A 12,377-nucleotide genomic window follows, 5' to 3' on the forward strand; every position below is an offset into this window, starting at 1 on the left:
TAAACATCTAAAAGGCATTAGTACTTTACAGGTTCGGAGGATTACTGCAGTATCAAGAAAAATCGTAATAAGGTTAAGATGTCCCCTTTAGCACACTGGAACTTCAAGTTGGGCTGAGTGATGTTATGAGTTGGGCAGAAAGTAGAAGTTGGATATGTTCCAAGAGACCACAAATATCAGATCATGGTCTGGAAGCATGCTCATAGAGTCATAGAGATGTACAGCATGGAAACAGACTCTTCAGTCCAACTCATCCATGCTGCCCAGAAATCCTGAATTAATTTAGTCCCATTTGGCCCATTATCTTTCCAAACCCTTCCTATTCATGTACTTGTCCAGATGCTTTTTAAATATGGTAATTGTACCAGCCTCCTCCACTTCAGCTGGCAGCTCGTTCCATATATGCACCATCCTCTGAGAGGTCATGTTGCAGTTGTACAGGACATTGGTTAGGCCAGTTTTGGAATACTGCATTCAGTTCTGGACTCCCAGGTGTAGGAAAGATATTGTGAAACTTGAAAATGTTCACGAAAGATTTACAAGGACATTGCCAATGTTGAAGGGTTTGATCTATAAGGAGAGGCTGACTAGGCTGGGGCTACTTTGCCTTGAGCTTTGGAGGCTGAGGAGTGACCTTACACAGGTTTATAAAATCATGAGGGGTAGGGTTAGGGTGAATAGGCAAGGTCTTTTCCCCAGCGGAGTGGAGTTCAGAATTAGAGGGCACAGGTTTAAGGTGAGAGGGGAAAAATTTAAAAGGGACCCAAGGGATAACTTTTTGCTGAAATCTTAATTTACAAGACCTGAAATCTTAATTTACAAGACCCACTAGAACATCAGTTAAATAATCCAGAAGCACTCCTTAAGCACAAAGTGAGTGAATGGCTGAGTAAGCTGTGACTACTTTAGAAGCAGTTAGGGGCAGATGAGAGGGGTGGGTGGCTATGGTCATATCCTCCTAAACTATCAGCACCATCAGATGTCTTCGTGCCGCTGCCTTGTTTATATCATCGCCCCTCTGGAGGTGCTTCTTGTCAGCAGTACTGAATTGGAAAAGGAAGGAAGCTGGCTCATTTCATCGACTTCTGTGCTGCTAATTTAATAAAGCTGGACGATCAAGGGCTGAAATAGAAGAATGGGAAATTTCTGTCACAGGATAGAGGGTCTATGTGCAGAACTAGACTTATTCTGTTTGTTTACCTTGGAGTTCAGTCACTGAACATAGTCACAAAAGACTGCCAATATACTTCTAACAAAATGAAAAGTTTATTGCACAAAAGAAAAATATATGAACTGTGTTACACTACACACTATGCAAGAAACTACTTAAAAACAAAATCATAATGCTTGTCAGCAAAATTCAGCTGTTACCACAAAGTAACCTTATTAATACCCCAATGTCTGAGGGGTCATTACAATCTCTTGATAAGTCATCATGTTCAGTTAATTTCTGTGCATTCTGTGCCATTATCCAGGTTGTTAATGAATATTGAGAATAATTGAGGCCTCAACGCAGATCCCTGCAGGGCACCACTCCTCGACTGCCAATTTGAATACTTACCCATTATTTCAACTCTGCTTCCTACCACTCAACCAATTTCTCAACCACAGATATCAGGCCAACTGATCTTATATTCCCTGGTTTCCCTCTGTTACGTTTCATGAAGAGCAAAGTGACCTCCGCAAATTTCCAATTCAGAGATACAACCCCTGAATCCAGGGAACTCGGAAAATTATAGATAGGGCATTGACAATGTTCTCTTCACGACCCATAGATGGAAATCATCAGATCATGGTGATTTATCACTCTTCACCTCCATTAATTTCCCCATTATTGATGCTTTACTTAAGCTAAGTTTATCTTGATCTTGTCCCTGATCTTCTGTTATTTTCTTTTTGGGCCTTGCAGCACACTATCCTCCTTATCTGCTATGAATACTGAAGCAAAATTCTCATTCAGCATGCCTGTCATTTCCCCTCTCATTGCTAATATCCGTACTCTCAGCCTTCAGTGGACCATGACACTCTTAAACAGCCGCTTTCTCTTTATGTAACTATAAAATCTCCTCTTATTGTCTTTTATGTCCCTTGTAAGTTTCTTTTCATAATCATTTTTAGCACTCTTTTGTGGCCTTTTGTTGGTCTTTGTATTTATCCCATCCTGTGGGACCTGTACTACTGTTTGCATTTTTATAACTCCTTTTAATTTTATCCATAGCTCTTTTTTGTGTGAGGTGGAGCTTTTCCTTCTCTTGGGTACAAACTTTCGGAATACCATGAATATTTTCTTTGAACACCCTCCAGTATTCCTCAGTTTTTTTTAATCTATTAGCAGGAGCTATAAGATGTGGAGCAGAATTAGGCCAATCGGCCCATGAGTCTACGCCACTATTCAATCATGTCTGATAGATTTCTGAACCCCATTTTCCTGCCACCTTCCCATAACCTTTGATCTCTTTAGTAATTGAGAACCTATCTGTCTCTATGTTAAGTACACTCAATGACATGGCCTCCAGAACCATCTGTGACAATGAGTTACACAGATTTACCACCCTCTGGCTGAAGAAATTGCTCATCTCCATACTTCTTCATCTCAAGGCTTTCCAGTTTACTGTGGGCAGTCTTTGCTTCATCCCATCAAAGCCTGCCTTCAATCCAAAATTCCACTATCTGGTAAACGCCAACACCTAATGTGACAGCTGTAGCTCAGTCTCTTACAAGCACAACTCAAAACTTGATCGTGTTGTGACCACGATTCAACAAATGCTCACGAACAACGAGGTCACTAAATTAGGCTCATTGATCATTATTAAATCTAATATTGCTTGTCCCTTTGTTCCATTGAAGACGTATTGCCCTAGGAAGCCATCCCGGACACAACAGAAATTCGCAACCTCTCCAGCTGGTGCTTGGATATCACACCCAGTTTCAGATTAAAATCCCCCTTTAATACTACTGTCTTTGCTACATAGTTGCCTAATTTTAACATTCATACAATCTAGCACATCCGGCTGCTGGCCCTCCATCCTCATCCTTAACATCTACCTTCTCCTCTCAGCAGCACATCCGGCTGCTGCCAAGTGGTCTATATATGATACCTATTATGGTTTTGGTCCTTGAAAGTTTTTCAGTTCCACCCATAAGGTCTCCACTGGGTGCTTTGCTCTCATTGTATCTTCCCTCTCCATAGAAGTGATTTTTTTTTCATCAGTAACGCTACTTTCCCCCCTCTGCTGTTTTCTCTATCCCTCCAATCTTTATAACCTGCAATCTTTAATTCTCAGTCCTGACCATCCTGCAGTCATCTCTTCATAAAGGCTGCTATATGATAGTTTCCAATCTTTGTCTGTGCCTGCAGCTCATTGAATTTATTCCTTTCGTTTGTATAAAGAACTCTAATTTGTCTTGACACTGTACTGTTTTTCAGCAGGTTATTATTTTTCCCTCCCTGTTTACTCACTACACTTCTTATAGTCCAGTCTTGTTCATTAAACTGGCCCTCCATCCTCATCCTCAACATCTACCTTCTCCTCTCATGCTGACCTGCTGCTCTGGTTCCTACTCCCCTGCCAGATTGTTTGAAATCCTCCCGAATAGCACTAGCAAACCTCCCCACAAGGATGTTTGTACCCTTCCAGCTTAGGTGCAGCCTGTCCTTTTTGTACAGGTTCCACATTCTCTGAAAGAGATCCCAATGATCCTGATGTTTGAAGCCCGCTTCCTCCATCTAGTAGCTTGACCACATTTTCTGCTGAACTGTCTTCCTATTTCTGACCTCGCTAACATGGGGAGTAATCCCAAGGGTATAATCTGAGAGGTACTGGTTTTTACTTTCTGCCTAACTTCCTAAATTCCTTTTATGGTCCATTACCTCCTTTCTTGCCTGTATTGTAAGTTCCAATATGAACCATAACCTCTCCCTCCCCTTTCTATATGTCCTGGAGTCCTACCTGCAACCACAGAAACACCAAGCTGACTGCCCTTGATTAATCCTTGCCTCTGCAAGTGGTGATTAATTCTGTTGCTCAGAATATTTTCTATTAGTTTCCCTACCACAGATGTTAGACTCCCTGGCTGGTGGTTTCCCGGTTTATCCTTGGTGTCCTTCTTGAATAATGGTACCACATCAGCTGACCTTCAATCCTCTGACACCCTTCCTGTGGCCAGAGAGGATTTGAAAATCAATATCCAAAGTCCTATAGTTTCTTCCATTGCCTCCTGCCTTGCCTGGGATGTGTATCACTAGGGCCTGCGATTTATCCAGTTTTAAGCCTGCTAATACCATCGCCGCCTCAATTTGTTCAAGTATATCACAGTTCCCTCCCTGATTTCCACACCGACATAGTCCTTCTCTACAGTGAATACAGATACTCATTTTGAAAAACAACCTCAGCTGTCTTCTGGCTCTGACAACATTGTTGCTTTGATTCCTAACAGACCCTATACTTTTCCTGGTTATTCTCTTCCTAATATACTTTGATCTCACCACAGTCTTCTACTTCTGGAGTGTTCTTCTGAACAAGGTTAGATCTCATGGAATACAGGGAGAACTAGCCATTTGGATCCAGAACTGGCTCAAAGGTAGAAGACAGAGGGTGGTGGTGGAGGGTTGTTTTTCAGACTGGAGGCCTGTGACCAGTGGAGTCCCACAAGGATCGATGCTGGGTCATCTACTTTTTGTCATTTACATCAATGATTTGATGCGAGCATAAGAGGTACAATTAGTAAGTTTGCAGATGACACCAAAATTGAAGGTGTAGTGGACAGCCAAGAGGGTTACCTCGGATTACAACAGGATCTGGACCAGATGGGCCTGTGGGCTGAGAAGTGGCAGATGGAGTTTAATTCAGATAAATGCAAGGTGCTGCATTTTGGGAAAGCAAATCTTAGCAGGACTTATATACTTAATGGTCAGGTCCTAAGGAGTGTTGCTGAACAAAGAGACCTTAGAGTGCAGGTTCATAGTTCCTCGAAAGTGGAGTCACAGGTAGATAGGATAGTGAAGAAGGCGTTTGGTATGCTTTCTTTTATTGGTCAGGGTATTGAGTACAGGAGTTGAAAGGTCATGTTGCGGCTGTACAGGACATTGGTTAGGCCACTGTTGGAATATTGCGTGCAATTCTGGTCTCCTTCGTATCGGAAAGATGTTGTGAAACTTAGAAAGGGTTCTGAAAAGATTTACAAGGATGTTGCCAGGGTTGGAGGATTTGAGCTATAGGGAGAGGCTAAACAGACTGGGGCTGTTTTCCCTGGAGCCTAGACGGCTGAAGGATGATCTCATAGAGGTTTATAAAATCATGAAGGGCATGGAGAGGGTAAATAGGCAAAGTCTTTTCCCTAGGGTGGGGGAGTCCAGAACTAGAGGGCATAGGTTCAGGGTGAGAGGGGAAAGATATAATAGAGACCTAAGGGGCAGCCTTTTCACACACAGGGTAGTATGTCTATGGGATGAGCTGTCAGAGGAAGTGGTGGAGACTGGTACAATTGCAACATTTAAAAGGCAGTTGGATGGGTATATGAACAGGAAGGATTTTGGAGGGATATGGGCCGGTGCTGGCAGGTGGGACTAGATTGGGTTGGGATAGCTGGTAGGCATGGACGGGTTGGACCGAAGGGTCTGTTTCCATGCTGCACATCTGACTCTGTGACTCTTATGATTTCCCCCTAGCTCTGTGCACTCACTGTTCAAGATCCTGAAGCTACCAGCTTCCCTCTGAATGAACCTGTTTACGAGTTAAAACTCAACTCCGCAAACTCACAGCAGCACTATCTCCCCAGGTAGTTTGCTAGTCATTTAATTAAAATCACATGATTTCCTGGAAGTACTTTCTGTCTGACTGTTTCCTGTAAACAAATGTTGTATCTTTACAATTGGAAAGTGAAATGCATTCTTTCTGCACTTTAGAACTAAGTTTCCAACTGGGCCTTCATCACAAGGAACGCAGACTGAGATCGATCAAAATTCTTTTGGAGCTACTATTATGCTCATTAGCATGAGACTGAATTTTGAATGAGAAACTACGCTCGTAAACTTGGATTTCCCTTCACTCTGAAACTCACTACATCCCCAATTTTACCAGCGATTAATGTACTCTAGTCTTCAGATTGCACCTGTCAATTTTGTCATTCCTCTAATTCTAGAGATTTGAAAATCCTTGATGTCTCTGTGCCACTAACCCCCACCCACACCGCTTAATTTAATCAGGGAAAGCAACCATCAATGGCAAGTGCCCATTTATTTGAACAAATTTACTTGAACATGTGCATTTTTGCTGCTGGTGGGGGGTGGGGGGGGGTGGAAGAGTGTGGTCAGCAGTTACCCTGCAACTTTTTGCAGGGCACTCGGCAATCACAAAACCCTTCCTTATTCTGTCAACTGCTGTCTGAACCTATGGAGGAACTCTAATCACTCTAATCACCTTGGCAACTGTGAAATGTGAACCAAAAATTTCAGAAATATGAAGGAATTAACACACTTCTACAAATTGTACTGGCAAGATTTGATGGTACCATTTTACATTTGTTCATTTACTATTTTCTTGAGAATTTCCATAGACTTGGCACTTGACATTATGAAATAATTGTTACATGCTGGATCGGCATCTAGGATAAGAAACTTTGTCATGTGAAGGTATGGGGAAAAACTGATGGAAATGTAAGGGAGCGTAATTCAATTTTTTTGTTCAAATTTTGGTAAAAGTGCAGCAACAACATGTTTGTACTTACATGGCATGTTTAATGTAATAAAACACCTCAATAAATGTGTGTTAGGAAGCAAGAAGTTGACTCCTAGCCCAGATATTCGGACAGATGATCACAATCTTGAGATTTTGAGATTCAAAAGGGAGAGGTAGGGAGGGAAATCCAGGCCTTATGGCCTAGGCTGCTGAAGACACAGCCACTCCGGATAAATTGATTAAAATTGAAAGTGCTTAAGAGTCTTGAATGGAATAATTCTGTCTGGGAGCATTGTGAGGCTGCGGAGATTACAGAAGCAAAAAAAAAGTGAGGCTGTGGAGAGATTTAAAACAAAGATTGAAGTTTTAAAATTGAAGTCCTTAGCCACAAACCAGTGTAGGTCAAGCAAAGTGGATAAACAGGACTTAGGCGTGATCTAGGTTCTGAGCAGTAAAGTGCTGGGTAAATTGAAATTTATAGAGGATTGAATATGAAAAATCAGCATCCGAATAGTCAAGTCTGGAGGTGACACCAACATGAGTGTATGGGCGGCACGGTGGCACAGTGGTTAGCACTGCTGCCTCACAGCGCCAGAGACCCGGGTTCAATTCCCGCCTCAGGTGACTGACTGTGTGGAGTTTGCGCGTTCTCCCCGTGTCTGCGTGGGTTTCCTCCGGGTGCTCCGGTTTCCTCCCACAGTCCAAAGATGTGCAGGTCAGGTGGATTGGCCATGTTAAATTGCCCGTAGTGTTAGGTAAGGGGTAGATGTAGGGGTATGGGTGGGTTGCGCTTCGGCGGGGCAGTGTGGACTTGTTGGGCCGAAGGGCCTGTTTCCACATTGTAAGTAATCTAAATCTAAATGAGTGTGGCTTTCAGCAGCAAATGAGTTAAGAATGAAGTTGAACAATGATATAGAGGTGAAAATATGTGATCTACATATTTGATGTGACTATTTGAGTGAATTTAAATCATTTCTAGGTCAGATATGACACCAAGTTTGCAGACTGTATAATTCAGGACAAGATAGTTACCAGGGAGAGGGATGGAGCTGATTGGCATTGGTCATGGAGATAGGTTTCTGCTGGCAAGGAGATTAATGTTCCACACAGAGTTATTATCTGGAATGCACTGTCTGAAAAGATGGTTGAAGTTGAATCAACAACAACTTCCAAAGAAGACTGGGAACAGTACTTAATAGAAGCATTTGCACAGCTGCAGTGAAATAGCAAGGGGGCTGAAACTAATTGGTAGTTCTTTCAGAGTGTAGGTCTGAAGGATTGAATGGTCACCTCCTGGGTTCACTTTTCAATCCTTGTGATGAATCCATTTCGGATTACAAATTGCACTGCAAAAATAAAGCTAAGAATTTTGTCTCTCTTCAGGGGCAATAATATGTCAGTGGTTAATGAATCTATTGAGATGTTCTAATTGCAAGAACAGGGTTCCTTTTCTCTTTGAATAGCTTGAAAAGAAATGTCAGTGGTACCTGGCGTTGAGTGTGTTCTTCAGCAATGCCTTACTGTGGTATACTGTGTTCTGTCAGTTTTTTTTATCACTACTGAAGTAATCTACTGATTTATCAACGTTTTGCCAGTGGATTTAAAGCATTATTGAGTTAGTATTTTGTTAGGGCTGACAAAGCTGCAATTGTCCTGGCAGTCTCGGGACGTCTGTGAAGCCTTTTGACTATGTTCTTGGCGCTGTGCAACATGAAATGTTTCCAGAAAGACTGTGTTAACTATTTGGCTTGGCAAAGGCAGCATCAGCAAATGGGCTTCAACGCTCTATGTCTTCATCGATAATGCTCTTCACTTTTGCAAACATGAACATTTTCCATAAGACACTAAAACTGTCTAACGAATAGCTCAGTCTGACTGGACTACACTGGAACACCTTTGGGCTTTAGTCTGCGAATTGTTCATCACTTCTCCTGATTTCAAGGTTTGCTCCATAGATCAGTTCATTCAATTGGAGCAGTCTTTGGTCAAACTTTGCATGGCTTTCATTTCACTTTATTCAAAATCTGATTCTTAAAAGTTATTCTGAGTCATGTTTCATTGATGTTGAATGAATGTTGGCATCTCTATTCAGTGTTGTAATTTTAATTCTGTCCTTTTAGGTTGATCCATGCTGGACAGCTGCTCAATGGATTTGCTGGTCCTGTCATAATGAACGCTCCTCCTTTTCTGTCAACAACCTGGTTCCCTCCAGACCAGAGGGCCACAGCCACCGCTGTTGCATCGTTGTTCAATTACTTTGGTTCAGCTTGTGCATTTTTGGTAGGCCCTTTGATAGTTCCAGCACCCAATGGTACCACATCACTGTTTACTGCCTCCAACCATCATACTGATTTTATAAAGGATCGTATTCAAGCTCTATTATATGCAGGTGAATAATGTAAACATTTTTTAAAAAATCTCTTTCCTTGTTAATCTTTGTCCTAGAGGTATATGCAATATATTATGATGATGCTATCACTTTGTGACAATTTTGTCTTTATTTTGTTGAAGAGAGGTTGTAAGACAGGTGCAGAGCTCTCTGTAAGAAAGTAAACAATTTGTGAGGCTTCGGGTTTTTAATTATTAACAGCCTGAATGGGTGTGGTTAGCTCTCTCAGATCCACACTAGGGATTCTATTGTGTTCTGTTTTCTAGTCTAGCATTTTGGTTTCTTTGGTAACATCAGAAGCCATTGGGGTCTTGAAAGAGTTGGAAGCTTCAGTGGATGTCTCTTGCTGCTACTTTCTCCAAATTTTCTCAATATTTTTTTCCTCCTGGATAGGAGAACTGCGTGTGAGAATCTGTGTCTGATTTTGCCTTTTACCAGGGGGGTGTTAATGGGATGTTGCTATATTGGAACAGTTAATTAGTAATTGGTACTACATCTGTTATTTGGTTAAGTTTTCCAATAATTGTTCGAAATTACTCTTTCTTTTGTTTGTATTTTAACTGTCTTGAAATTAGGCTGAAGAGCTCCATGAGAGTTAATTCAAGTGTACAGATTTGAACTAAAACTACTGTGTAATTATTCAATTCTATATAAACAGATTTGGGGAAGTTATGGTTGCTCTTCTGAGAGCGAAAGTTCAGAAAGATAGGTACATTTTCTCGCTATCAACCTCTTGAGTAGCAGAGTTGTGCGCAAGAAGGCAATTGGCAAAAGAACCTGTGGTGACGAGTGAAAACTTTTCCACGGGGAGTTATCAGAACCTGGAGCACATTGCCCAAGAATATGGTGAACACTGATTTGTTCAAGGGAAGTGGAGATATTAGATTAGATTACTTACAGTGTAGAAACAGGCCCTTCGGCCCAACAAGTCCACCCCGACCCTCCGAAGAGCAACCCACCCAGACCCATTCCCCTACATTTACCCCTTCACCTAACACTGTGGGCAATTTAACATGGCCAATTCACCTGACCTGCACATTTTTTTTGGACTGTGGGAGGAAACCAGAGCACCTGGAGGGAACCCACGCAGACACGGAGAGAATGTGCAAACTCCACACAGACAGTTGCCTGTGGCGGGAGTTGAACCCGGGTCTCTGGCGCTGTGAGGTAGCAGTGCTAACCACTGTGCCAACATGCTGCCCACTAGGCAAGTGAAATTGATCATGGAATTGTTTAAGTGTAGGAGTAAACCATTCATCCCATCTTTCTGCACTGGGCTTCTAAAGGTCAAAGATAAGTCATGATCTGACTAAATTGTGGAGCAGGTTCACAGAAGCATGGGCTTAACCTATTTCTTAGGTTTTTGATTTTGTGTGCTTGGTATTGCTTTTTGGCCTCTATTTTTCTGCCTCCTTGTACTTTTTTAATTATTGCCTCTTTTTAGCTCATATACGTATCAGTGTAAGTGTGCAATATATACAGGTGCTGACATCTATTGGCCACCAAGGGCACTTTAAACCAATTAATTGCCTGTCTAATAAGCTCATACTGTTTTATTGACAGGTTTCTTGTTCATAGGCCATAGAATCCCTACAGTGTGGAAACAGGCCCTTCGGCCCAACAAGACCACACCGACCCTACGAAGAGTATCACACCCAAACCCATTCCCCTACCATATTACTCTACAGTTACCCCAAACTAACACATCCCTGGAATTCATTGTCACGGAGCGCAGTGGAGGCTGGAACGTTAAGTGTCTTCAAGGCAGAGATTGATAAATTATTGATCTCACAAGGAATTAAGGTCTATGGGGAGAGTGCAGGTTAGTGGAGTTGAAATGTCCATCAGCCATGATTGAATGGCAGAGTGGACTTGATGGGCTGAATGGTCTTCGTTCCACTCCTGTGTCTTATGGTCTAATGGGCAATTTAGCATGGCCAATTTCCCCAACTTACATATCTTTGGATTGTGGGAGGAAACCAGAACACCCAAAGGAAACCCACGCAGACATGGGGAGAATGTATGTGTGGAGTTTGCACAATCTCCCGAGGCTGGGATCAAACCCGGGTCCCCGGCGCTGTGAGGCAGCAGTGCTAACCACTGAGCCACCATGTTGCCCCAATTGACGAGTTTATGCACTCAACAGACTGAATACATTTCTGCATCACAAGACGTATCACTTGCTGGATAAAACTTATTAACTGTAGTTAGATAGTAATACAGATCAGATCTAAGCTGCGCAACCATGATTGGAGGTGAAGAGTAACACAACCCACTGGAGGAGAAGGCTCTACAAATATCCCAATCCCCAGTAATGGGGAGCCCAGCACATCAGTTTGGAAACAAAGCTCAAGCATTTGCAACAGTCACTCAGAAGTGCTGAGTTTGGAGATTAATATTGATCTTCTCGTGATGGCCAACATCACAAATGACAATCTTCTGCCAGTTCACTCCACACAATGTCAAATAGATTTGAAGGGATGAGAAACTACACAAGTATGGGTTTTCATGACATTTTATCAATAATACTGAAGGCACATGCTCAAGACCTAGCTGCACCCCTAGCTAAGCTGATCCAGTACACCTGTAATACTGACATCGATCCAACAGTATGGAAAATTGCCCAGACATGAGCTGTCTGCAAATGGCAGGACAAATCGATGCAAAACATAAGTCTGAAACATTTACAACAGTTGTCAGCCAGAACTGCTGAGTGAATGATCCACATTAGCCTCCTCCAGGAGTCCCCAGCATAGATGGCCAGCTTTCAGCCAAATCGATTCACTCCATGTCGTATCGAGAAACAGTTGGAGTTACTGCATACTGCCGAGGCTATGGGCTTGACAACACTTTGGGGAATAGTGCTGAAGATTTGTGCTTCAGGATCTCCTGCACCCCTAGCCAAGCTATTCGAATGCAGCTCCAAAACCATCTACCTGACAATATAGGAAATTGCCCAGGTATGTGCTGTAAACAAAAAGTAGGACAAGTCTAACCTGGCCAATTACTGCCGCATCAATCGTCAGTGAAGTGATGGAAAACATTTGGTTAACTGTTCATACTCATTTTGGGTTCTGCCAAGGCTGCATGGCTCCTGTTCTTCATGTCAACAGGCAGAATTCCAGAGGTGACGTGAGAGTGGGTGCACTTAATATCAGGACAGAATTGAGTGAGTATGACATCACAGAACCCTAGCAAAAATCTCTTGGGTTGGAGTCATATCTAGTAGAAAGGAAAATGGTTGTGGTTGTTGGAGGTCAGTCGTCTCAGTCCAAGGATATCTCTGCAAGTAGTCCTCAAGGCTAGATTCT

General features: G+C 42.4%; 1 protein-coding gene across 1 annotated transcript in view; it reads left to right on the top strand.

Moving 5' to 3' along the window:
- The window catches only part of slc49a4 (solute carrier family 49 member 4), a 68,905-nt gene that overhangs the window by 20,863 nt on the left and 35,665 nt on the right, over positions 1 to 12,377 (top strand). The window contains exon 3 of the mRNA XM_072579915.1: positions 8,798 to 9,066. Within this exon, the coding sequence (XP_072436016.1) occupies positions 8,798 to 9,066 (269 nt within the window). The remainder of the gene's footprint in view (positions 1 to 8,797; positions 9,067 to 12,377) is intronic.

Source organism: Chiloscyllium punctatum, chromosome 10, assembly GCF_047496795.1.
Source record: "Chiloscyllium punctatum isolate Juve2018m chromosome 10, sChiPun1.3, whole genome shotgun sequence".
NCBI lineage: Eukaryota > Metazoa > Chordata > Chondrichthyes > Orectolobiformes > Hemiscylliidae > Chiloscyllium > Chiloscyllium punctatum.